This window comes from Bipolaris victoriae (assembly GCF_000527765.1).
Source record: "Bipolaris victoriae FI3 unplaced genomic scaffold scaffold_120, whole genome shotgun sequence".
Lineage (NCBI taxonomy): Eukaryota > Fungi > Ascomycota > Dothideomycetes > Pleosporales > Pleosporaceae > Bipolaris > Bipolaris victoriae.
In genome coordinates this window covers 37,628-62,773 of record NW_014575272.1, presented here as the reverse complement: position 1 = coordinate 62,773, position 25,146 = coordinate 37,628, and the positions used below count along the sequence as shown (strand labels likewise).

The window sequence follows — 25,146 nt, the reverse complement described above, 5'->3', positions numbered from 1 at the left end:
AAGCGCGGAAGTATCACATATACTCATGCCTGGGCAGCATTTCCTCTTGTCCTGAAACTGCAGCGGCGCCGCCCCACCTAATCAACACTATTCACACACAGTTTGCACGACTGAACAAGCCTAGTCTATTCTGCCACAGTCCAATACAGAGCTTGGGAAATTCCGTGTTCGTGTCGGAACTTTGGTCAATGTGCCCGAGGCGCAACGCACATTTTTCTGCATCTCAATCTTGCCATGGACCAGGCACTCTGTTCAACATCTCATTTGTCGGCTAACCATGCTTCGGTCGATTCACAACTCACGCAATTTTCTCCGACCAGGCATTACTGCACGGCGCTACAGAGTAATATATGTTGTTGGGGCAGATGACATAGCGCATTGCCTAGATTCATGAGTAACTTTGAAAGTGGGTATCATCACCATCCTGAGATTGATGTGACACGACATTAGCAAAGACGTTAAAGGTTCATCTGAACTTTCAGTAATTATCCGCAGTCGAATCTCCGGTATTATGCAATACCTGTTTGGGAAGACTCTTCTCAGCCCCAATGTCTGTCGTCGTTGTCATTGGACCACTGACAGTACTACTGGCCGTCAAACATCAAAGCTTTGATCGTAATACTTCAAAGCGGAACAAGCATTCAGAGCCCCGATCAGAAAGGATTTAGCGTAGAATAGCCCACGTGTCAAATCTATTACGCACCCAAGTGACGAGCCACATCCTGCCGCTTTCCCCACAACTTTGGACTTCCGGCTGTTAACACCCCTGCACTATTCATTTATGTCACGACGAAAACTTCGTCTTATTCGCCATACTCGCCAGACTATAGAGTTTGTCTTATATTAGTATCGGATGGGGTTTAAGTTAATACTCCGATTACAATGGCTCTCTATAGGTCACGATCTCGCTAGGCTCTACATAAACAGAATTTGGGACTTGACAACCGGGTTGAGTGCTGTTTCATCGATGGGGTGGTTACGATATACAGCCCGAGTACGCGCGACACTGATCGAATATGTGGAGACTCAGGAGAGATATAAATTGATCACATTCTTGGCTCTCTTTCTCTCCACTAAAGTACGATCTTGGGTTACACTAGATAACCACCTCGGCAATCTATATACAACATGAAGGCTTCTGTATTTATCACAGCAACTGCGCTAGCCGTGACTGCACTTGCACATGGAGGCATTGACAAGTACATTACGGGTGATAAAGTATACGAAGGGTACGCCTCTTCCTACGTATGGAATACTTCGATAAGGGCTAAGAACATTCAGATGGGAACCATACAACGACCCAGCCGGGCAAAAGAGTATACAGAGACAGTATTCATCTTATGATCCTCTCTTCATAAAGGATCTCACAGTAAGACTTCAGCACAACATAAGACACTGATATTCTAACCTGTTTCCCAGACTGTGAACATACGATGCAACAACAAGGGAGCATTGGGCACTGGTGTGACAGGCACCATCGCCGCAGGCGCCAAACTGACAACCCACTGGAAGCAATGGACTCATAGACCAGCCACCTTCATGGTCTACATGGCCAAGTGCCCCGGTTCCTGTGACAGTTGGGACGGCTCAGGCAAAGTCTGGTGTAAGAACGCACACCCATCCTACCAAACCGCCCACATCACTAACCACAACCCCTAGTCAAGATCTTCGAGCAAGGTCTCATATCCGGCACTGAAAACGCCGGTATCTGGGCCGGCGACGCCATCTTCGAAACCCTTAACGCAACCATCACTGTCCCAAATGTCCTAGCCGGCGAGTACATGTTCAGACACGAACTCACTGCCCTACACCAAGCAAACAATCCTCAATGTAACTTTCCCATAATACTTCAACACACGATTCAGCTAATCTAACGCCCCTACCCAGTCTACCCAGAATGCGCCCAATTCACCGTCACAGGCTCCGGCACCGCATCGCCTCCTGCATCTTATCTAGTGTCGTTCCCTGGCGCGTATACAGGGACAGAACCCGGCCTTGCGTTCAATATTGACTCGGAGGATGCGAAGAAGGCGACGAAGTATCCCCTGCCGGGACCGCAGCTGTGGGATGGTAATGACAGTGGTAATGCGACGACGCCTGGATCCGCGACACCTTCGACGGCGGCTACGAAGCAGCGTGGTGCTGATACTTCGGGGCGTCTGCGCAGGCATGGGAAGTGTTAGGATATACTAGCTTCTGGGAGTTCTGTGAATGGGTTGGTGTGCGTGGATGATGCTGGTTTGGTATAGCCAGTGTGAGCGGGATTGAGCTTGAGTGATGGATGTATATAGAATGCTGGATGTTGATGGAGGAAAGATGGTCTGAATTTGAGTTTCAATCTAGCCCCTTCCATGTCTCGTCTCCCCATCTTCTTTCTTCTGATTCAACCCCTAGATCTCAATAACAAAGCCTTTCCCTCTGAAAAGCCACTGCGCAAATATGCATGTCATTTGACTTTTTGATGATTACTTCGACGACATTTTATCCCGCAAGTCAATTTATAAAAACAAAAAGAAGGCAGTTGATGCTACAGATTGTCAGACTTGAGCTACTTTATACATACAAGCAGTAATATCGAAATATACTCACTGTTGCCGCCATGTGCATGTACGTAGGTTTTCATGCGTGGATTGCGCAAAAGATGATTCAAACATTCACGTGCTCCGCTTCTCCACAGCAGATATCTTTGGCAGAGCATCCTTCAAATGCTCCTTGTCTTTTTCAGTAGGGACATAGCCGAGTTTTTCTTCAGCCACATCGGAGATGTAGAGGCCAACACCCGCATACGCCATGACTCCCACACCAATAATCATGCGTGTCTTGGGCGGTATGCTCTTGAACCACCTGAAACATGGTCAGTAAGTCAGAAAAATTGTGGTCATCTGGACAGGATATTTCGTACTGCCAGACGGCCATGTTGGGTGTTGTGAAGTTGCTATTGTGGTGATGCTCCAGGCTCGGCAGTAGTATGACGACGCACAACAACGCACAACGACTCGCAATGCCAAGGCCAGGCCAAGTACCAGCAGCACGCGCCATCTCACACCACAACCTCGACAACTTTCATGGTCCAACTGGTCTCTCACAGTCCTGTTGTTCCTTCCAGCTTGACGCAATTGGCAGGCCATGGCATGTCCGCGTTGAAACACTAACGTAGACTGCCCCATTTCCGCACCCCGTCTCGGAGGACAGATGTGCGCGCTATTACCACCCGCTTCTTGAGGCCCCCGCCAGCACTATACGGCTTCTAATCCTCTCCAATCATGCCCGGCTTCCGCCGCTGGGGCAAATCCAAGTTTGAACGCAATCCCGAGTCGTCGTTCAAGCTCCTCGCTGCTATTATCGTCATCACTCTCTACCTACTCTTTAAGGAGTTTCAGAACCCAACCTTTCGCGGACAGGGTGCGACGCAAGCTGGCGCACAAATACAATATGCCGACTGGAACGGCACTGGCAAGGCGGACGAGACGCGGGCAAACAGTGTGCGCGATGCCATGAAATATACCTTTTGGAAGTACAAGGAGCGCGCTTGGGGTCACGACGATATCTTGCCTGTGTCAGGGCGCAGTGCTTCGTCCAGAAATGGCTGGGGCGCTTTCATCGTAGACTCGGCAAGCACACTGGCTCTCATGGGCTTGTGGGATGAGCTAGCACTCTCGTTGGAACATGTGGTGGCTATCAACTTTACCCAAGCAGAGGACCTTGTCGACCCCTTCGAGACCACGATACGCTACTTGGGCGGACTACTGTCCATTGTGGATCTGTATGATGTTGGGCTGATTCCCGAGGATGTACTGACTGGAGAGGCGCGCGATCTCATACTTGAGCAGGCAGTTACTCTGGCAGGCAAGCTAGCGCCAGCATACGACACCCCTACAGGCTTGCCGTGGCCCCGTGTAGACTTTACGACAGAAGAAGGCGAGCCACATCCTTCCTTCATCCTACACGATGACCCCGCACAGCGCGAATTTGAGCATCCTGCAATTGGACCTGCGCGAATCGGCTCTTCAATCCTGGAAAACCGCGTTCTGACAAGGCTGACTGGCGATGATATCTACGTCTTGAATTCTACAAAAGCATGGGCACCTCTAGTGTGGTCCAATTGGAGGACACCATGGCCAGGAATGGTAGATGCCCCTGTCGATATCATGACAGGAGAGCCTGTCCGCCGCCAAAGACACTGGGATGCCGGTCACGATTCCTACTACGAGTACCTCGTCAAAGTGACAATCTTGGCACCTCCCTCAGACCCCCATCTCCCAAAGTACAAAGAACGCTTTGTGAGGGCTGCCTACTCTCTCCGTAGACACCTTGCCTCCCGCTCTGCGCCTGCACCCGGACACCTCATGCAGCACCTGTTCCTCGGTCGCCAAGATGACGAGCAGTTCGAGAATCAACAAAGCCACCTCGCCTGCTTCGCCCCCGGCACCATTCTTCTCGCCTCAAAATTCTACACTGAAAAACCCCTCCGCACCTTTGCTCTTGCACTCCTCGAGGGCTGCCACCACGCATATACTTCCACCCCCACTAAAATCGGCCCAGAAATCTGGTCCTGGACTCCAAAATTCAGCTACGACAACCCGCTCTTCGGTCCAGAGACCCCGCGTCAAAAGAAAGAAGCGTCTACCACTGGTATCTGGTCCCGCGACCCAGCGTACAAAGGTCGTCCCGAGTATGTCGAAAGCATCTTCTACGCCTGGCGTATCACCGGCGAGCAACGCTATCGCGACTGGGCCTGGGACGCTTTTTCTGCATTCGAAAAACACTGCAAGGCACCATTTGGATACGCACAGCTAGCAGATGTCTACGATACTAGTTCGCAAGATGAGACCAGATGGGTTGACGTGCAAGAAAGCTTTTGGGCCGCGGAGACGCTCAAATATCTCTGGCTTACGTTTTCGGATGTCGAGGTCGCGAGTCTGGATAGTTGGGTGTTTAGTACGGAAGGTCACCCTTTTCGGATGATTCGCTGAGCGCGAGAATGGGGTACGATGTGGGGTAGCGAAGTGTGGGGAGGAGTATTGTGATTAGAAACTCCAGAAAAAAAAACAGAAGAATGGAGGAAAGGCCACTGTATTGTAGGTGAAAAAGGGCGCAATGATACCCGGCATTTGTGTAGTTTTAGTCGAAATGAAGGAATTCAAGAAGATTAGAGATTTTTATTCCTTCTTTGAACTTTGGACTTTTGGACTTTTTTTTTCCTATCCAGCGAACTTTTTATTTCAGTAAAATTTATTTCTCAACACTTGTGGCTGTGCCGTTTGGCTTTGTCTCTTCTGCCCAGCACTCGGCTATCTACCCACCCCCCCTTTTCCCGACCGTCAGCTCACCCGTACCCACCCGACGCTATACCACCCATTAAAATTCACCCATCATCACAAATCACACCAAAAAAAACACAATTTAAATTCATCACACGTACACACACCCCACATTATGGACTCTTTTGCAGGAGAGATTGAAAGAAAGGGGAATGGGGGGAGGACATTCAAGACGCATGTAGCGTAAACTTCGCAATCCAAACAAAAAGCAACCATAACTTTCAAAAGACGTTATTTTGGTATTCTCTCTGCATAAGAACAAAAAACAACAACAATGGGGGTGTCAAATGATGACAAGTAAATCTGTCAACCAACCAAGATAAATGATGATGCTGGGTATATATAAATGAGTAAAAAAGATCATGGAGATAGAGATGTGGAGAGAGAGAGAGAGCGCGCGAAGGAGAGAGAACTAATGGTAGGTATTTGTTTCGGCAGACAGGAAAAAAACAGATGGGACATGTCGTTAGAACGCTGGGGGAAAGGGGGGAGGGGGGGGCTAAGTTTCTACCCGATTGCCCTCTCTCATACTGCTGTCGCCGCCCCCCCTTTTTTCGTGGAAAAAAAACACAACGCGATTACGGGACCCGTTTTTTGGTAGCGGAGGAAGACTTGATTGGAAAAAAAAGGAAAAACATGTAGATGAGGAGATATAGGAGTGGCGTGGAAGACGTAAGGTATAAAGGAAAACTACCCTTTTCAAACAGTACCGAGTAAGAATTTCCAGTGAAAATCATTACTCGTCACATCGAATGAGGGGTTTACGTCACGAAGACTCGGCAGCTTCTCTGCACCATTTGTGATTCCGCCGTTGATCTTCGGGAGGGCGAGGTTATGCAGTAGCGATACTGTGCGGCCTGAGCCTGTCGAGAGCTCGAACGTGGTTCCGTTGGGACTCCCTCTGCCAGGTGCGTCGTGCAGAGCCAGACGCATAGTCGAAGTGATGCGGCGGAATCGCTCGAAGGCATCTTCTCGGTTGTTGGAGGTATCTCGTGGGCGGGGCATGAGCGAGGAGAGTTGGTCGCGGTAGTGATCGAATGTTCGTGCTAGTTGCAGCTCGCTGGGGTCCCAGCCGGGGATGGGCGATGCGTAAAGGGTGAGTTTGCTCAAGCTGGTAATGGTGTTTACAAGGTTGAGCCAGTCGATTAATGAAATGGATTCGAATTGGTTCGAGGAGAGTTTGGTGGTGTTGTCGAGGAATTGCTCGAGGGATCGCACGTACGTCACACGTAGTGACAGCTGGAACCCTGAGGCCCAAGGTGTACAGTCTCGGTCTACGAGATCGACAGAAGCGGCGATGCGGTAGAGATGTATGCGGGCTGCAAGCTGTAACCATTGCAGGGTTGCTGGTGTGCTGTTAGTGTTACTTCAATCAGGTTGTGTCTATTCAATGCTCACCAAAGTCATTCGCCTGTAGTTTGGAGGAAAGGCGAATGTTCTCCCACTTCTCGTTCAAACGATTGACTTGTGTGCGGACAACCACTGCCTGCTCTGACTGACTGCGAAATGTCTCCTCCACATCTTCCATGTACTGACAGACGTCCATCAAGATAGGGAGAACTGTGTCTGTCTTGTTTTCCCATGAAGAAGCCAATTCAGAAGCGTAATTTCGGACAGTCGTCGTGTGTGACATGGATCGTGCCTTCAGAGGCTGCATCAACCCTATATTGGAGGATAGATAGTAACATCCCAGGTAAGCCCGTTTAGCTTCTTTGTCTCTGGGGTCATCCTTGTGCAGAGGACTCCTTGCGGCTCTTGATATGTTGTCCAAACCCAGGTCATGTGCTATGCCCAGGCACAGCTGAAGAAGCAAGGTGATTGAAACGGCCTGAGCGTCCATGTAGTGCTGGTGCCAAGCTATAAACACCAACAGTCCCTGGAGCAAATCCAAACTCTTTTCGCCTTGCATGATTTTAACCATGACGACCTTTCGGAATTCTTGGCTAAGTGAGTGACGGAGCTGTGGTGAATCGTAGGATGCGGCTGTTAGTACGGCAAACAACAACATTGGGCGATTGTGGAACAGATCCTGACAACGACAGTCTCTCGGTACAATGACAAATGGAAAGTAGTCGACCATGCCACGGTAGGTATCAAGCAGCATTTGCATGTGTACCAAGCTGATGGACCTGATGAGGGGATCCAACCGGCCAAGACATGACAGAGTTTCGTTAAAAGATTCCCAAAATGGCAATGAATTTTCAGGTTGAGATCCGGGGCTTGGGAGAAGTGCAGTGGTAGGCGCAGACGACAGAGGCACTGTTGGAACAATTGCTTGTTTCGCCGTTTGGGCTTGCTGCGGCGGGTCTAGGACTGCCAGTTGGGAGGGAATAGTGACTACCGAGGGTAAACTGGTTTGAGCCGGAGACGGCGCCATGGTCGCAACAATGGCAGACAGTTTGTCCAGCTTCTTGTCAAAGTCGCGCAGTTTGCTGGGAGTCTGGCCATCAGTGCGTGCCTTTGCAGGCCGCCTGCGGGCGACATGCTCTACGCACTCTACTCTAGCCTTCTGGCACCTGGGGCACGTGTCATTGGATGTGGAGTAACAACAGCGACGAGTCAACATACCTCTGGCAAATGCTCGGAGTGTCCGAGGGCACACAGCGAACCTTGTGTTTTCGACATCTCTCGCAGGCAAAGGCGTTGCCTATCCTACCCTCCCGAACGTCCATGATGGGAGCGAGGCTGGCAGACTTGGGAGAGGGAGAGCCATCGGTCTCCGGTTGCGCCCTCGCGGAGGTCGCGCTCGTGTGGGGAAGTCCGATCATATGCCAAGTCCGGGGTCGAGGTTGCTGTGAAGAATAAAGGGCTCCAGGCGCGCGTATTGGATGGTGCCAGAAATCAATACTGCGCTGACAGGCCGGTTGGCGACACGGTAGGCCATTGCATCGAGACGCGAGAGCTTTGAAATGCGTGCAGCCGCGGGCTTGCCCATGTGGCAGTGCGAAATCGTCGAGATACCTCGGGTAGTATGGGCGTCGGCGCATCAATGGCCCGCGCTGCCGGCGGCTACATACTCCCGTCTCCAGCAAAGCCGCTCAAACGCCTCCCGACTGGTCCGAACATCCGTCCAATCCATGCCGGGGGGGGCGTGGTCAACATTGCGTCCTTATAACGTGAGCCATGTCTGGCGCAGATGAAAAGGTGACGATGATGGCCGTCAGTCCCCTGGGTACAAGCAGACGGCTCGTCCCCTAGACGCGACGCTACCACGATAGCTTCTGCCCTCGACGGCCGGCTTTGATCATGACTAACCTACTAACCACACGACAACGACATGGCATCCCAAGTCCCACGCGGCCATGCGAGCGGCTTTGCAGGAACCATCGGATGGGGCAACAGACCGGCCCTTTTGCTTGTCGACGTCTGCAATGCTTACTGGAGTGAGGATAGCCCGCTCGACACGCGGTCAAACCCTGCCTCTGCGGCTGTGCCCGCATCCATCGCAAAACTCGTCCATGCCGCCCGCCAGGGAAAAGTACCATTGATATGGACCCGCGTTGAGTATATGGAGCCTGACATGGCCGACGCGGGGCTGTTCGCCTGCAAGGTCCCGTTGCTGCATGTTTTCCAGCGGGGCAAGGAAACGGGCCTCGAGAGTTGGGTTCCGGGCCTGGAGCCTGCTGCAGGGGAAGTCGTCGTGTCCAAACGCTACCCGTCCGCCTTCTTCGGAACCGACCTCTCTACACGCCTCCAAATCTCCCGCGTGGATACTCTGGTCATCTGCGGTGTCAGTACCAGTGGCTGTGTGCGTGCAACTACTCTGGACGCAATGTGCCTGGGATTCCGACCAATGGTGTGCACTAACATGGCAATGATTGGGCCTGTGGAGACGTCGCTAACCATATTACTAGGTTGTTGGCGAGGCCTGTGGTGATAGATCACCTGCTGTCCACGATGCAAATATCATGGACATGGCCGCCAAGATGGCAGACGTGGTTTCCGAGAAAGAGGCGGTTGAGAAGCTCAGAGCTGGGTGGTTGTGAATGCATTCCGCTGAGCTCGGCCCGTCCGTCGTCTCTTCGTTTTCCGCTCTCTCTTCTTGGACGTTTATTTTAGGTTGAGAGATTGGGCTTTTGGGCAGGTATTTTGTGTCGCACAATCTTCCACGGCGGGGCCAAGTCAGCATTTAGCATGTTTAGAGAAATAGAGCAAAATCTCAAAGGTACAAGATGAAGCGCAGCCCAACGAGCTCACCAGACGCAGTGGCCTGACATGGAGGAAGGAGCCAGGCATGCCCGATGACCTGCACTTTCCTGATCTTCGCTGCTTGCTTCACATTGGCAGCTACGTGTACTTACTATACTACCCGCCAGATTGGATCGTACGTAACTTCAACTGACTCACGCCACCCTATACTGTGCCGACAAACTCCGCTACCAACACTCGCAAATACCTGGCGACGGGGTTGCCCTTCACAGTACACCACCACATGTTTGCCTTGATTTTCTCGGTATGATCAAGCGTGCCCTGCCAGTCCCCGCACCATGCTACACTCCCTATCCTGGTGCTGAGCCCATACCCGACTGTGTATGGGAATGCTGCAGATGCCGTAGGAGATGGCACACAAAAGAGATGGGCAATATATGTATCGGATGCAGCCATACATACTCAGTCGACTGTTGTCATCTTGCTCAGTAGTAATGTCAGCCTTGTGGTAGTAGTCAAGGGGGCTGCAAGGATTATGTAAGACTACTATCTACTACCTATCATCAGCGGTACTTGGCCGCCATAGCTTTCTCCGCATGAACTCGGCTGACGACAAGGCAGACCCCAACAACAACTTACTCCACTCTCAAATGTTGGTCCAAGTTTCCTTTCCTTCTACTGACCACCTTCTGACCATACTCATTTCTAGACTCCTTTGCCATATCCACTCTGTGTGCGACGTCATCTGCATGCTCCTTGCAGGTTTCGGCCATGATCTTCCCATCAGTCATAGCAAATCCTCGATCTTTCCTGACATCATTTGCCTATCATCTACCTGGCTTGACCATATTAAGCCCCAATAAATCATGTGTGGTCCTCAAGCTCGCGTACCTAGCGTCCACGGCATTTGCACCTCACCCCGACTACCCTGTCGAGAAGACTTTGTCGGTCTCCACATAGCGAAAATTGGTGCAGGAGTCATCTCATGGGCGCTCTTCCTCCATTCGTCGCCTGCATTTGGTTTTTCGGTGTCGAAGGCAATTTTCAGCAACGACTGAAAACCAAACTTTTCGTATAGCGGCTTGCCCATGGCCGACGCTTCCATCCAGCATTCCACATCGAGCTCGTCGGCACGCGCGACTCCCACATCCATAAGCAGGCAACCAATACCCCGGAGTCGATGAGCAGGATCCACTGCCATCCAATTGAGTGCTATTCGCCAATGTTAGCGACTGGAAGAAAACAACCCCAATCATTTTCCAATACGGTCGATCCCTGGAATAGCGCGTTTGGAGAAAGAAACTTATGCTCCACTTACCACAATGGGGCCGTGCCATCCAGCTCACGCGGGGCTTGTACACCTGATTCAGGATCGATTCGCAGAAACGCCGCTGTTCACCTTCAGGCCACCACGGTGCAGTCAACTTTGGTGCTCCTGCTGCGTAGGGATTTGTTGTCGAAATCACCCATTGCGCGCAGCCCACAGCTCTGTTTGTGACGGTGTCGAATGCGTAAAACCAATGGATTGACCGGTCGGCCTGGTGTTGTTCCCAGAAGCGTTGTTTGGATTCGTTGATGGCAGCCTCGCGATGAGCAGCCGTATAGCCAAGGACAGGAAATATCAGTTGAATAAAAGGTTCGTAAGGTGTGTGGTTTGCAGCCCAGACAACTTCCAAGATGCTATCCAACTCTTGCTTTGTTTTGGCTTCGCGGACAAAGTATCTTTGGCCCATGGTTGCACTTGAGTGATCAGATGAGGCTGTGGCGATATCGGACAGGTAAAGTAGTTGTCGAATACGCTACCTTGCCGCCATGGCGCATGGACAGCGGAACCGGAGATATAGCACATTCCAAGTATTGGACATCGTAGATTGCCGTGTTAGGGTGAAGACGCCCAACAAGGAAGGTACCGTTGACACTATTAGCGTCTTGGCGGGCCGGGCAAGTCACACCCTTTACACTAGCACACTTTGCCCGATAACCCCTCGCTTGGTATCACTATCATGGCCTGGAGGTGCTTGCGACCTTCCTCGATCGTACAGCGCCGGAAGACCGCCTGCTCGGCGATGTAACCGTCCACAGAGACAGATGGCGTTGCAGTTCATTCACGACCCGACTGTCGGAGCGCAATAGCTAAAGGGTTGTTTTCGCCCGACAATAGTCGTGACGTACGCCTGTACTACTGGTAACCTGGACACGTACTGCACAGCCGGCAGGATTTCTGTCTTATGAGGCCGCGTAGGTTTGGCGCTCCATGTCCATCATATGAACCACCCCAAGATGGAAGGATCTCCAGCATACCAGCCACTATGTCGCGACGAGGAAGGTAATGGCTTGCCGGAACTAGAAGCAAAAGAGAGCATTTCATGGGACTCCAACAGCACCGAGATCATTCCGACCAATACGCGCAGCTTTGTTGCATACTTGTCGCTTCTGCTACTCTCACTTTCAGCCAACATCTTGTTGGTTATGGATAACGCCAGATTGCGCATCTTACACTCTCCTACCAAGAGCGAGTACAGTAGGTACTGGGTATGAAATATTCGATGTGTGCTCACGGTCCTAAAGGCGGACTGACTCTCGATACCAACGTGCCCTATCACGCCATGACCAGGTACTGGCACCCTAATGCAAGCGATAGCGACATGGAGGCAGCATGGGATGCCATCGATACAAACGCCATGGCGGTGGCACTTGACGACAAATTTGTAGAGCGTCTCAGTCTGCCACCCTCCACTCCATTTCCATGGGACACTGAACGCAGTGTATACTATGTCAGGGGTGTACACGACCTACATTGTCTAGTGAGTTTAGCATACCTCTGCAAATACTCAAAACCGACTTTACCAGAAACTTGTTCGTAAAGCTATAGTCTCGAAACACAAGGGCAGCGAACAACCCTTCAATCTGCTACACATCTACCACTGCCTAGATATGCTACGACAAGACATCATGTGTGCAGCTGATGATACACCAATGCCAGCACCATTATCCCATGAAGCAGGCGATGGTCAGAACCGGAAGTGTCGCGACTGGAACAAATTAATCGCATGGGCGAGGCGCCCTGATCAGCATGCCTGCTACGAGTTTGATGACTATCGCGAGGCTACTAACACGCTTGAGAACTTTGCGTTTTGCCCGCCTTCATCTCCGTATCAAGGCGTTCAGCGGGCTTACTTTGAACACCACGGACACAAGGACCCATATGAGCACAACGAGAATGCAGAAGATGTGATCGTATTCTGAGTTCGCAGGCGACCCGCTCAGGAAGACGCGAATCGCTTGTGGCTTCTGTTGTTGGCTGTTTAATTCATACTAGAAGTTAGGTTTTTCCACGTTACGAACGAATACACTCGTCTTTCGGCTCTATACAAGTTCCGATGAGCATGCGACGCGATATCGATGTAGGCTACACAGCATAGTGGTTGTTAGCCACTAGCATCTTTGGATCATGGATCGGAAGATATGTATTGTCAAGTCGCTTGACCACGAAAAGAACGAGGCAGACACCCTTATCAGCATCGTCATTCCCTGTCATCACAGATCGACCGAGGTGTGGGCTTGTCCTATTACTGTGATCGATGTTCGGAGGATTTGGGGGCGAGCGCAGTGCGACTGTGATTCCGAGGCCTACGGTTTTTGAGAGCGGCTGAGGACAATGCACGTCTAATATGTTGAGAAGACCACGATTATATACGAAAAATGACGGTCCCGACATGCTAAGCTGAGGTACGTAGCGGCCAACACATATATCTTAACGCATAAAACATTAATATATACTCTTTCACACATTGCAACCTCACTCTACAATCTTTCATCGTATGAGTAAAGCGATATCCTGTAAACCCGCGCCATGCTCACATACTGACCTTTGGACAGAACGTGAGAATCCAAAGAAGCACGAATAGTACAATCTACCTACCATGCACGCCGCCACCGCCGTAATTTCGCTCATTACCTTTGTTACAAGCATCTGTGCAGCTCCCATACCTACGAAAGCGGCAGCTCGAGCTGTGCCTGATATCAGTGAAGTGGCCCGAAATCCGGCACCTATCGATAACAGAGTTCACTGGGAGGACGGAAAACCTTCGCTTGGTGATGCTGACAATGTTTCATGGGAGGATGTCCAAAAACTTAAAGAGCTTATACACCATTTATCGGGAGAAAGTGAAGCATCAAATCCTGTCACTATTGGGGGGGTCGAGACTTCTGTCAAAGACCATGTCAAGTTTCATTCATGATGCTTGATTCACATGGGCAAACTTACTGACAGAAGTTGAAGGTATATCATTTTATTTTCCATAGTACGATGTATTTGCTAATTGTATTCAGTGTTTTTTCCACGCGCTCCATATCAAGTAACTTGCATCCAGTACATACTCCGGAAGCGCAGTATGCTGTACAATATGCTCTTTGGTCACCAAGTTAAGAGAATAACAACAGTTGTATCTAAGAGCTACGTTAGTCACTTTATCCCAACATGCATCCCTTCGAAATTTGACAAGCAGAGCGTATCTACCTTGACAATGTTCCATGACATTCTCCATGTAGGAGTTTGTGAGCAGCCATCTAGTGTGGAGCGCCACCGCTGCAGCGGTGACCGGATCTCAGCCTAGCACATCAATGGATCACTGCAGCAAATGTGCGCTGGCACATGTGTCACAATGTCAGCACCTGGTCGTCTTACTCAACTTCCCGGTAACAGCTGCCGTGACACAATGCCGAGAATTGTGTGCTACAGGGTTACATAACGATCAACAAGCTTAAAAGCAGGTCACCAAGCCTGTCAAAGCTGGCAAGCCCAATAACACGATAAGGCTGCCCATACTAACGACTGGGGTATAATCTGATTTGCTAACCCAACCTGACTCACCTGTTCATCTGACCAGGTAACACAAACTAACATACAAATGGGCATTCTGGTCGGCGATCGACATAGTGCTCCATTCGTGCATATCACTCTGTCGCCTTGTAACGCCTGTGCAACGCGATACAACTGCGTCTCTACATCTGGGATTTGTACACACTTGTTGCTATTCTGTCAATCTTCTGTCTTTCTTGTTTCGCCACTATAGGTGTCTTGTATTGTGAACAGACAGCGGATAACTACTTTGTGCGATATGTTGGCTTTCGGCTTTCCAATCGCGCATTGTCGCCCATTTGGCGGCTCGCAGCCTGACTTTGTTTGCGCGCCTGTGTCGCTCCAAGATGAATGGATAGACGCATTAAGGCGTTTGATAGCCACGCACACTTGTTGTCCGAATGTGTTGGCTGTCACTGGTTGACTGACGTCTCATCTGTCTCAACTGAGACTGCCACAGTGCCAGCCACAGTTGAGTAGTCGTTCGTCATCGCTACCGCTTATTCCCTGATATTGCAAGCTTCCGGTGTCTCATACTTCTTTAACGAGGACGGGGAGAGCGCAAGAATGGCAGTGCTGCCTTTTACTTCTTCCCGTCGCCCCATCCCGCGGCGGCCGGGAAGCGGCGCGGATGTCGGACCGTTCGTCAACGTCGTTACCTGGACCTTGCTGATTACTTCCGCACTTGCAGTTCTAACTAGACTGATTACGAAGCGTGCTCTCCGGAGGAGGATAGATATTGACGATGCTTTTGTCATGCTGGCTCTGGTACGTTGTCATTGATGCATCGCCTCGCTTGTTGGCCTGGCTCATAGTACTGATGATGTATGTGAACTAGGCCTCAAGCATAGCATCAGGTGGGGCCGTCAGTCTTCAGACGCATAATGGTCTTGGGAGGGACATATCGCTACTTACCCAGAGTCAGCTGGCGGTGTATCGAAAAGTAAGGCATGCCGTCAGATTAATTATTGGGTCAATGGTGTGGTAACTGTGGTTTAGGCCGAATATGCAAACAACCTTCTCTACATCGCAACTTTGGGATTTGCGAAGTTGTCTATCATCTCGCTGCTCATGATTCTCACGGCGTCAAAAACCCATCGAAATCTCGGTCTATCGCTGGCTGGCTTCATTGCACTCTGGACGGTGTTCTCAATATGTCTTGCAGCTTTCCAATGCGGAACCACTGAGCCATGGCGCTTCTTAGGGAACGAAGAGATGTGTTTCAACATTGTATTTTCGAAGCTCACCATCATATTATTCCTTTATTTCTGACAAGTTGATAGGTCTCCTTTTGGCGTTCGGTTGGTGCGATCAATATCCTCACTGACCTGGCACTTACTGCTTTTCCCGTGCATGTCGTCATGACACTGCAAATGAGCATGAGTAAGAAGATAACTATCCTTACCTTTTTCGGTGCACGTTCGTTGTATGTTTGATGAATTTTGTTCTACAGTAAATCTTTTAGCTTACATATCATAGAGACATCGTCGCGACTGCCGTCCAAATGGTCTACCTCGACGGCTTCACCTCGCCCAATCCTACCAAGGCACTCTGGAAATGGACGCTCCTCGCTCAGATTATTGAGTGCATCACCATCATTACATCATGCGTACCATACATACGACCCCTCCTTGAGTCGGTTCCATCAGGTTTATATGCGAGTGACGATCTACGCCGTCGAGGTACATCGTCTGAGCATGGGGTCTCCCGCAGTAAAAACAGCTCCTATCAGCTATCTAGTATCGCCTCCAGATTCGGTACCGGGATTACGAGATCAAGTAGAAAGAGCCTCCATGCTGAAAACACTGGAATCAAACGCTTCTTGCCAATGTTTTCACAAGACAAGACTACGCATGCAAATTCTGCTTCTGGGATACCTGGGGGTCCGAGACGCTTGGATGGCGCAACCGATGTTGAAATTACAGCTGTGCATCATAGAAATGTGGACGACAAGAGTTGGGAGACTGCGAGCACAGGAAGTCACTCTAAGATCTTGAAGACGATGGTTGTTAGCGCCGAGTGGGAAGAGGCGGAAGTTAAGGGGCACGATGGTTCGAGCGACGAGATTGAAATTATGCATGGAGGCTAGCTTGAAGTATCAGTCATGAGATTTCTTATCCTACTAATCTATGGACATGATATGAAAAAATCCAAAGCCTGAAATTCCCAGAAAGATACAACGCATTTCTATAGTATCATCTGGAAGTAGAGACTCATAATCTCTATCATCAAAATCCGACGATTTCCAGTCACTCAAATCCCAGATGTAAGCGTCATATCCACAATCTCAACTTCCAATCAGCTGTACCGCTTCATCCATTCCACCACATGCTCCCCGTGAACCCACCACCCCTATCTCCTCTGCCAACACTCACTCATATTCCCGGCAATTTGTGTACAACACGACCTATCTCTCTCAACCACCCCTCGTTAATCAAGCGTAACACCAAACAACCCAACCTCCCTCCCTTCCCTTCCCAGCACCCACATGCACAATCAACCCTCAATCCCTCCCAATCCCAGCCTTACGCATCATCCCAACACCTGTCCTGCTCCCAGTCAACAAAACACACACCCCCCGTACCACACCCTCGCACACAACAAAAAAAAAGCAAACCCCATAAGCCCGAGTCCCGCACTCGCTATGCAGTCCATGTACCGGCCGTGGCACACGCACGGCAGTACGTTGTATGTTCTACGGCGCCGTACGTGGGCACAACCCGGGTGACTGCGTTTCACGCAGGTTCCCGTGTGGCAGGGTAGTGGAACTGTGGTGTTAAGATATGTGGGTGGGTTGGTTGAGGCGGTTGAGGCGGATGGTGTAGGCGGGATGGGTGAGACATTTGGGTTGGCGGGTGGAGGAAGGGAAGGGAAGCTGGGGGGTGGGCGGCGAATTAGGTTGGTGGATGCGGTTTTTGTGTGTGGAACTGTTGGTATGGATTTATGGTGGGTAGGGAATTGTTTCTGTGTGTGTGTGCGTGTGTGTGAGGGTTGTAGCAGGGAGGCTTTTCCACGTGAGGAATGGGGTGCCTATGGATGGGTGGGGAGTATGGCGTTTGGTAGGATCTAGGTTTCCTTTTGTGCTGAGATATTGAGATGCTTGGTTGGGAATCTTGATTCAGGATTACGTTACTGGGAAGTGTGTGGAGGGCTGTTAGGGCTTGGGTGGCATTGGTATTACGGTTGATTTTTCTTATGCTACAAGTCGTTGTGACTAGTGAATACAGGCCTTGTAGGTCGAGTAGACCACGATGATGTATCGTGGGTGAGGTTACAGTTACACGCCGCGTAAGATATGTTTCTCCCATCTAAAACAATACGTAGTATAGTAGTCCAACAAAAACTACACTAAGCACATAAACCCCCTCTCCACAGATTACCCCTGCACAGCACCCAGAACCCTGCTCTTCCCTCCTCCCACCCACAATCCACCCATACCATCCCTAAACCTCCAAAAAGACGACCAAAATACACATCACTCCTTCTTCCCACACCGGAACAAAAAAACTCCTCGGCCCATTACTCAAATAGGAACCCCACAATGCACACCACCGCATTCCGCATCCCCCTAGCACCAACCCCACCTACCATCGTACTCCGCACATTTGGCTTCCCCCAACCAACCAATCACATACCCCTGTAACCCCCCAAGAGCGCCAGTAAGGGTGTGTTTCCTGCAGTGTAATATGTCGAGTACCCGCCGTCACTGCAACCAGCCTCCGTACGGTACGGCACGGACAGAGGGTTATTACATTTGCGCGGCTTTAACGCAAAATACACTCACATGCACTCATACGTTACGTACTCCATTCTACCTCTTCTTTTTTTTCCACTTTCGACTGTGTTCCCCTTACTATCAAGCCCTTTTTTTTTGTGTGGAGTAAGTAAGGAAGTAGGTAGTTTGCAGAGTCGGTGACCGACGGAAACCGACGGAGCGGCGTTGCATGCGTGTATAGATGTACATGGATGTATTCTGTTTTTCCAAGGATTCGTATTCTTTTCACCCGTTTAACCCATCCCCCGACACGCGCTGCAACGAGTACATGGGCGCTGCTTGCTGCGGTTTAGTGGCTGGTTTTGCGAGAGAGGCGAGGACGTGGATTGAGATTGGGCTGCATTTGGGTGATATAGTTTGGCTTTGTGTGACGGATCCGTGCTTCCATTTCTTTTGGGGCTAGTAGGGGCGTGGGTTCTAGAGGGTGAGTTTTGGCGGTCGTGTTTTTGGGGAGGTGGGCTGGTTGCGGGTTAGGTGAGAGTTGGGAGTTGAACTTCTATACTTTTTTATTTGGGCTTGGTGTGCAGATTTTAGTGGGGTTATACGGTACCTACGTACGGAATTTGCTTTGTTAACTCCTTTTCTGGTCTATCTTTCGTCTATCTCTTGTCAGCTGCTGCGGAGAGTTTGCCTGGTTTATCGCGGCTTCCTGGCGCCATGGAGAAGCGGATTCATCTCCAGAATATCGACGATGAGGGTGTGATAAGGCCGAGAGAGAGACGCTTGGTGTCGCAATCCAAGGGTCAGGAGTTTGATCGCGATCGGTATGAATTGGCAAGAGTGGGAAAAGAGCAGGTGTTGAAGGTAAGCGACCTACTAAGCAGTCGTGCATATTCCGATCTGATTTATGACAGCGTCGCTTTGGGTTGGTGTCAATGACCGGTCTGTCATGCGGCTTAATGTGTACTTGGGAGACGCTGCTCGTGTAAGTTTATGCGTAATTGCATACGAAAAGGATATTTTTGTGCTGACGCCAGCTGCTATACTACTAGTGTTTTCTCAATAGGCTTCAACAAGTAAGTAAGACACCTCGGTTACGCATTGCATACTTGACGGTAAACTGATTGTTATGGTTTAGCGGCGGACCTGCCGGTCTTATATACGGCTTCATCCTTATCTGGCTCGGTAACTTCTCCGTCTTTATCTGTATTGGGGAGCTGGCTAGTGCGGTACCGACGGCTGGAGGTCAATACCATTGGGTGTCGCTGTTGGCACCGCGATCGAGCAACAAGTTCTTCAGCTATGTGACAGGTAAGCTCGTTCTGGGGACATTTCCAGCAAACTCCTAACTCTCACAGGCTGGCTCACGGTAATTGGATGGATTGCAGCTCTAACTTCTGTATGTTACTTTGTTGCCGACCTCATCCTACAACTCGTCAGTTTGAACGACGTCAACGGGGCTTATGCGCGAGAAGGATGGCACGGAACGCTTCTTCTGTGGGCTCTACTACTTCTCTGCGTCTTCATCAACGTATTCATCAGCGGTGCGCTACCCACCATCGAGGTTCTTGTACTGATCGTCCATATCCTTGGGTTCTTTGGCATCCTCATTCCACTGGTTTACCTGACGCCAGCCCACAACTCAGCCAAAGACATCTTCTCGAAATTTCATAATGAAGGCGCGTGGAGTACCCATACACTGGCGTTTTTCGTCGGCCTGCAAGGCAATGCCTTAGCTTTTGTCGGAACAGACTCTGTCGTCCACGTAAGTAGAGACAAACCCAATGTTCCAACTCTTTTCATGTCAATAACGACCAAAATAGATGTCTGAAGAAGTTAAAAATGCAAGCACTGAAGTCCCCCGTTCCATGCTCCTCAGTCTCGCCATCAATGGCACCCTAGCCCTAGGCATGCTCTTCGCCGTCCTCTTCAGCGCCGACGACATCCCACGCCTACTCCAAGACCAAGACGCCCAAACCGCCCCCTTCCTCCGCATATTCCACCACGCCGTCGGTTCAAAAGCCGGCGCCACAGTCATGGTTTCCATCATCGTGCTACTCGAATTCTGCAGCGCAATGGGCTGTCTAGCCGCCGCATCACGTATGACCTGGTCTTTTGCACGCGACCGCGGCCTGCCCTTTTCGCGAGCCCTAAGCATGGTACGTAGTCTTTTGCCCTCCTTATCAGCATAAAATGTAAAACTTACAAAAAAAAACCCCCAGATCGACAAACGCAGCACCATCCCCGTCATCTCCATCCTCATCGTAACCCTCTTCGCCGCCCTCCTCGCCCTCATCAACATCGGCAGCAGCACCGCCTTCAACGGCACAATCTCCCTCGTCCTCGAAGGCTTCTACCTCTCCTACCTCCTCGCCGTCGCTCTCCTCCTCTGGCGCCGTCTCCGCGGCGACCTCGACGGCGATATCTCCGACACAGTAATGCAAATCCACCCACAGATCCACAGCAATACACAAGTGCACGAAAAAAGAATGTCATGGGGCCCCTGGCGTCTCCGCGGCGCACTGGGCGTAGCGAATAATGTAGTTGCGATTGCGTATCTCTGCCTCATTATTTTCTTTAGCTTTTGGCCTACGCAGGCGAATCCCGATTTGCAGGGTATGAATTGGGCGGGGGTGGTGACGGGGGGTGTCGCGGCGTTTAGTGTGCTGTATTATGTGTTGCTTGCGAAGAAGACGTATACGGGGCCGGTGGTTGAGGTTGATCCGCGGGCGTTGTGAGGAGGTGGGGTTGTTGTTGTTGTGGTGGTGGTGGTGGTGGTGGTGGTGGTGGTGGGTGTGAAGAGAGATTGATATATTGTAAGATTGGATATGGATTCATCACTGTGGTGGGGACAGAGAGTGTTGACTGAGAATGGGCGAAGTCATTCTTTTGGGTATTTTTTTCAAGAGGCAGTTTGTGCTTCTTTTGCAAAATGGGCAGGATAGATAAAGGGTTATCTTCACTTGGTGCTTTAGTAATGTACAAAATGGCATGTGCATCTCACACCTTACTTCATTAGTGCCATTCGCTTGACTCTCATAGAACGATGCATCTAGCAGGCCAATCATGTAAAAAAACGTTATAATTAATCGTCGACATTCGTGATATTCGTTAAAAGTTCTCTTTAATCGTACACAAATTTCGTCTTTGCTCATCTCTGGACGTGTCGTAGACACCCGTTATGAGCATTACCTTTATCGTGTACGCCATTCGGATCAACCGAGTAAGAAAAGGAAAAAAGAAACCCCGTGGTATATACAAAGGAAAAAGGAAGAGAATCTCTCAACATCTAGCCGTAAATAAAAAAATTGTAGCCCATGATTACTCCAGAAAGTTCCAAAAGGGTCGTCCGAGTTCGTTGGGTATATCATTAAAAAGTCGTGTCTCCAACTCCAGGGTTAGTGGGAGAAAGCGAGTGTCGAACTACGCAGCTCAGGAAAGTGCGCCCATAGCCAGGGCCACGATCTTAGGGTTGGGCCGATCCTTTCTGATGACAACTATAACCGTGGAAAAATACATATCAACGAAGTGGTTCTTTAATGGGCCGAGCGAACAAGGGCTAACCTACCCTTTCGGTCTCTGTCAACACGCATGACTTCCCTCTTGGGAGCGCGCTCAACGAATTCGTACTCGCGGTCGCCTTCGCGCTCATACTTGAGCATACGGCGTTCTTCCTCGAGCGAGCGGATTTCTTCGCGAATCTCGCGCTCGGTTCGGCGATCGTCGCGGCGGACGATTTGGCGGCCTTCGGGGAGGAAGGCAGTGGCTGGGCCATGGATAGAAGCTGAGCGGTCGATCTCTACGTAACGCTCGTGCTCGTGGACTGATGGAGATGGAGCACGCTCTGATGGTGCGTAGACAGTTGGAGCATGGTGAGATGGGGGCGGCTGGGCGTAGATGACTTGTGGGGGAGGTTGGGCATACACGACTTGAGGAGGTGGAGGCGGTGCGTGTACAGACGGGGGTGGAGGAGGCACCTCAACCACAGGTGGTGGTGGGGGCGGAGCAACGGACGCTGGCCGTGCAACCGATGGTGCGACTGATGCTGGCGGCGCAACAGATGCTGGTGGTGGTGGATGTTCTTCCACGTTCTCCTCGTACACATATGTGATTTTCTCTGCAGACTGTCAGAAAAGGTCTTGAGTTGGGCGTGAGATACGCACCTTCTTTGTAAGATTCACTAGTCTTAATGATTTCGTCAATGTGCTCTTTCTCGAGCGCCCGGGTGACGATGATAAAATCGTCCTATGACAGTCAGCAACAGCCCAAACATAGTAATGAGTGACATACCTCTTCTTCATACGGGTATCCGAGATCGATAACGGCTTGCTTCTTCACCAGACGCTTAGGGAGTCTTGTCTTGCCCTTCTTGCCCCAGGTTGCTCTGGAAGGCTGGATTTCTTCAAAGCTGGAAATTGAAGAGCTGCGTGTCGATCTTGCGGCAGTGCTCTTGCTTCGTCGCACTCTGCTCTTCTCACGGTGAACCTCGACTTCGCGGTAATCCTCCCGCTCCCGGCCCCTTGAGCTGCGGTCGTCGAACCTGATTTCCTCGAAATCGTCCTCATCATGAAAGCGGCGAGGAGGTGACCTGCGACGCTCCCGGATAGGAAGTGGGATGGGAACGTTGGCTGGTGGGCGGTATTCATGGGTCTCATATCTCTCGATTCTCTCGACATCGCCATATCGAGGCATGGGTTTGCGGTCGAAAGTGTCTAGGGACGATTGACGACGGATATACTGCGGGCGGGAGGGCTTAGGAGGGCGGGCAACATGGCGTCGTTCGTTGATGTCAATATCAATGTCGATGTCCCTGTCGATAACCGACCTGCGGCGGTAGGGCGCGAGAGCCTGGTTGGCGATTTCGGACGGCGTGGGCTCATGGAACAAGTCGGCCGGGGCACGACGCGGCGGAGGGCGGTCGTAGCGTTCGTCTTCGTGGAAACGCTCTCTTTCTATGACAGCCGGGCCACGACGGGCGCGATCTTCATGGATGTCGACATCGCGATGCCCTCCGGGGTAGCGGTCGTGCTCTTGGTAGCGGTAGTGTTCGTAATCATCAGGGCGACCACGAACACTGCCGCCACCACCGCCGCCGCCTCGTCGCATACGCTCAAATCTGTCGCGGTCCCATCTTTCACCACCACGAGGGGGCTCCTCAAAGCGATCCAAGTTGCCGGTCGAGGAGCGATAGACAGACATGGTTAAGGGGAATTGCGTGGCTTGTTGGTCTGCGGGCGATGACGTTGTGTGAGAGGGAGTGGTGCGGGGCTATCGGCTTTAGATGTATTTGTGTGTCCCAGGTCAAGGGCTGGCTACACGTAACGAGAGTGTGTACTCGAGAGCCAAGTCAGCGACACAAAGGATGAGAAGGGGAGGGAGAAGTGGATTGGCAGGATTATAAAGGAGTTAGGTCCCAGACAGTCTGGAGGGTGAAGGTGAGGGAGGGTGTGGGTGCGGCCGGCTATGGATGCAGGATTCGCGACAGGCTTCGTCATCGGCGCCCGCACATGGAGGCCTTTCTGTCGCGTTCTGGCCTGGTCGCTGGACCGTGCCATGGGTGGATGCCATGTCCCCTGGAGGCTTTTTAGTCTCTCATTTGTCACTGCGTTACTCGTCGTGCAGTTTCATGGGAGCTGCACAAGACTTGGGCGCTATCGTTGGGCATGTCGGCTGTGCTGCGGGCATGGCTGCATTGGCTGCCGCATCATGAGGTCAAACAGAGACAGGAACCGCGCCCTTTCACTCCAGAAGCATGGGTTGTGCCCAGGCTATCCTTACAGGCAGGCCGTGAATACGCTCAGCATTGGATGGCAGCCATGTTGGCCGGATGAGCAACGAGGTTGTTGGCTGCCAGTGACGTCATGCTGACCACCAACCTTGGAAGATTGGCCGGCCATGCACGTGGGCCGCGGCGCAGTCATCCGCCTACTCACTACTAGCCCCTTCTCAGCCACAACCCCAAGGGAATATCTATCGTCGGCCCACGGCGTCGGCTGCATAGGGAACAACCGTCTGTCAGAACTGTCTGTCGCCACTGCCCCGTCCCCACAGCTCACACGCGGATACTACCGAACCCAACTCCCATGGGCATCAATACATGCAGCATTCGGACAGACATTGCTGTCCAAGACACATCCTCAGCATATGGAAACCCAGCCGAGTCTTGACCTGCCCCATTTCACCATGAAGAGCCGTGTCTGCAATCTATGTCGTTTCATACACATACAGTACTCGTACAAGTCGTCCGGCCGTTTTGTTCGTAATAGCTTCGTCACCTGACTCATTTTGCCCCCACAGCCTCCTGTATCTTCTTCGTCACATACTCGACATCAAGCGGCCGGCCCTTGACTGCTCCCATGACCTTGCCCATGACACTGCCAAAGTTCCTCTTGCCCTCCTCCAGTCCCTCCACCACGCTCATCACCAGCGAGTCAACCTCGCTCTCACTGACAGTGGGAATCTCGTCAGCATACGCCTTGAGGATATCCAAGTTTTGCTGCTCCTTTTCCACCAGATCTTCCCGTTTGGCATTTCGGAATTCTTCAATGGATGCCGAGCTAGCCTTGATCTGCTTCTGGATCAACGAGTAAAGGGCACCGTCAGTGGTGATGGGTTTGGCCGTCTTAGAGGCATTGATGATTTCGGCCTGCAGTCCACGGATCGTGTTCAACGCAGGCTTGTTCTTGGACCGCATGGCGATTTTGAGGTCCGTCTGTAGGCGAGGGAGTACAATGTTTTCCGGCGCCGAAGTAGACGCATAGCGGATGCATGTAATGCGAGCAGGAGCAAAAAGCTGCCTCTGCAGCAGTGTAGCACGGAAGAGTGACATGGCCGGTGGATGTAGTTTTGAACAAGGCCAGTGACTGTATCAAACAGCGTCGTTGGTTGGACAATGCAATGGGCGATGGGGACCAAAAAAGTTTGGGGGGACAAAAAACGCGCTCAGACGCGAGCGACCCAGCTAGTCCGACTACTGATCCTGGTCTTTTGCCAAGCACAACCTTTTGTTGTCGCTCGTCACTTTTGCAGCTTGTACCCGAGACCCAGCGTCGCGAACCGCTCCAATCCTCTTGCTTAATCTTCTTCTTTGCGCGTCTCCT

The 25,146-nt window shown here is 51.2% G+C and overlaps 12 protein-coding genes across 12 annotated transcripts; 7 read left to right on the top strand and 5 right to left on the bottom strand.

Moving 5' to 3' along the window:
• Positions 1-1,128: 1,128 nt before the first annotated feature.
• COCVIDRAFT_111377 (lytic polysaccharide monooxygenase) lies at positions 1,129-2,183 on the top strand (the record flags this gene model as incomplete). The annotated part of the gene is made up of 5 exons (XM_014696532.1): positions 1,129-1,229; positions 1,282-1,369; positions 1,420-1,603; positions 1,660-1,830; positions 1,888-2,183. 5 exons carry the CDS (start codon positions 1,129-1,131, stop codon positions 2,181-2,183), a joined length of 840 nt encoding a protein of 279 aa, XP_014552018.1.
• Positions 2,184-2,654: 471 nt separating this feature from the next.
• On the bottom strand, positions 2,655-2,916 carry COCVIDRAFT_30549 (hypothetical protein; the record flags this gene model as incomplete). Its single annotated transcript, XM_014696531.1, has 2 exons — positions 2,655-2,844; positions 2,903-2,916. The coding sequence occupies 2 exons, from the start codon at positions 2,914-2,916 to the stop codon at positions 2,655-2,657; spliced, it is 204 nt and encodes a 67-aa protein (XP_014552017.1).
• Positions 2,917-3,263: 347 nt separating this feature from the next.
• Positions 3,264-4,973, top strand: COCVIDRAFT_111344 (glycoside hydrolase family 47 protein; the record flags this gene model as incomplete). The annotated part of the gene is made up of 1 exon (XM_014696530.1): positions 3,264-4,973. One exon carries the CDS (start codon positions 3,264-3,266, stop codon positions 4,971-4,973), a length of 1,710 nt encoding a protein of 569 aa, XP_014552016.1.
• A 1,047-nt stretch (positions 4,974-6,020) lies between these two features.
• On the bottom strand, positions 6,021-8,089 carry COCVIDRAFT_111368 (hypothetical protein; the record flags this gene model as incomplete). Its single annotated transcript, XM_014696529.1, has 3 exons — positions 6,021-6,667; positions 6,720-7,837; positions 7,890-8,089. 3 exons carry the CDS (start codon positions 8,087-8,089, stop codon positions 6,021-6,023), a joined length of 1,965 nt encoding a protein of 654 aa, XP_014552015.1.
• Positions 8,090-8,598: 509 nt separating this feature from the next.
• COCVIDRAFT_30546 (hypothetical protein) lies at positions 8,599-9,307 on the top strand (the record flags this gene model as incomplete). Its single annotated transcript, XM_014696528.1, has 2 exons — positions 8,599-9,117; positions 9,176-9,307. 2 exons carry the CDS (start codon positions 8,599-8,601, stop codon positions 9,305-9,307), a joined length of 651 nt encoding a protein of 216 aa, XP_014552014.1.
• A 469-nt stretch (positions 9,308-9,776) lies between these two features.
• COCVIDRAFT_111383 (hypothetical protein) lies at positions 9,777-9,962 on the top strand (the record flags this gene model as incomplete). Its single annotated transcript, XM_014696527.1, has 1 exon — positions 9,777-9,962. The coding sequence occupies one exon, from the start codon at positions 9,777-9,779 to the stop codon at positions 9,960-9,962; it is 186 nt and encodes a 61-aa protein (XP_014552013.1).
• Positions 9,963-10,347: 385 nt separating this feature from the next.
• Positions 10,348-11,203, bottom strand: COCVIDRAFT_30545 (hypothetical protein; the record flags this gene model as incomplete). Its single annotated transcript, XM_014696526.1, has 2 exons — positions 10,348-10,682; positions 10,789-11,203. 2 exons carry the CDS (start codon positions 11,201-11,203, stop codon positions 10,348-10,350), a joined length of 750 nt encoding a protein of 249 aa, XP_014552012.1.
• A 547-nt stretch (positions 11,204-11,750) lies between these two features.
• On the top strand, positions 11,751-12,716 carry COCVIDRAFT_111433 (hypothetical protein; the record flags this gene model as incomplete). The annotated part of the gene is made up of 3 exons (XM_014696525.1): positions 11,751-11,991; positions 12,039-12,274; positions 12,321-12,716. 3 exons carry the CDS (start codon positions 11,751-11,753, stop codon positions 12,714-12,716), a joined length of 873 nt encoding a protein of 290 aa, XP_014552011.1.
• Positions 12,717-13,393: 677 nt separating this feature from the next.
• COCVIDRAFT_41763 (hypothetical protein) lies at positions 13,394-16,420 on the top strand (the record flags this gene model as incomplete). The annotated part of the gene is made up of 5 exons (XM_014696524.1): positions 13,394-13,637; positions 15,183-15,274; positions 15,331-15,561; positions 15,615-15,757; positions 15,811-16,420. 5 exons carry the CDS (start codon positions 13,394-13,396, stop codon positions 16,418-16,420), a joined length of 1,320 nt encoding a protein of 439 aa, XP_014552010.1.
• A 2,343-nt stretch (positions 16,421-18,763) lies between these two features.
• Positions 18,764-20,784, top strand: COCVIDRAFT_111346 (hypothetical protein; the record flags this gene model as incomplete). The annotated part of the gene is made up of 7 exons (XM_014696523.1): positions 18,764-18,910; positions 18,961-19,031; positions 19,099-19,122; positions 19,185-19,357; positions 19,405-19,811; positions 19,870-20,205; positions 20,269-20,784. 7 exons carry the CDS (start codon positions 18,764-18,766, stop codon positions 20,782-20,784), a joined length of 1,674 nt encoding a protein of 557 aa, XP_014552009.1.
• Positions 20,785-21,582: 798 nt separating this feature from the next.
• Positions 21,583-23,245, bottom strand: COCVIDRAFT_111412 (hypothetical protein; the record flags this gene model as incomplete). The annotated part of the gene is made up of 3 exons (XM_014696522.1): positions 21,583-22,163; positions 22,210-22,291; positions 22,337-23,245. 3 exons carry the CDS (start codon positions 23,243-23,245, stop codon positions 21,583-21,585), a joined length of 1,572 nt encoding a protein of 523 aa, XP_014552008.1.
• A 1,081-nt stretch (positions 23,246-24,326) lies between these two features.
• Positions 24,327-24,875, bottom strand: COCVIDRAFT_30540 (hypothetical protein; the record flags this gene model as incomplete). The annotated part of the gene is made up of 1 exon (XM_014696521.1): positions 24,327-24,875. The coding sequence occupies one exon, from the start codon at positions 24,873-24,875 to the stop codon at positions 24,327-24,329; it is 549 nt and encodes a 182-aa protein (XP_014552007.1).
• Positions 24,876-25,146: the final 271 nt, after the last annotated feature.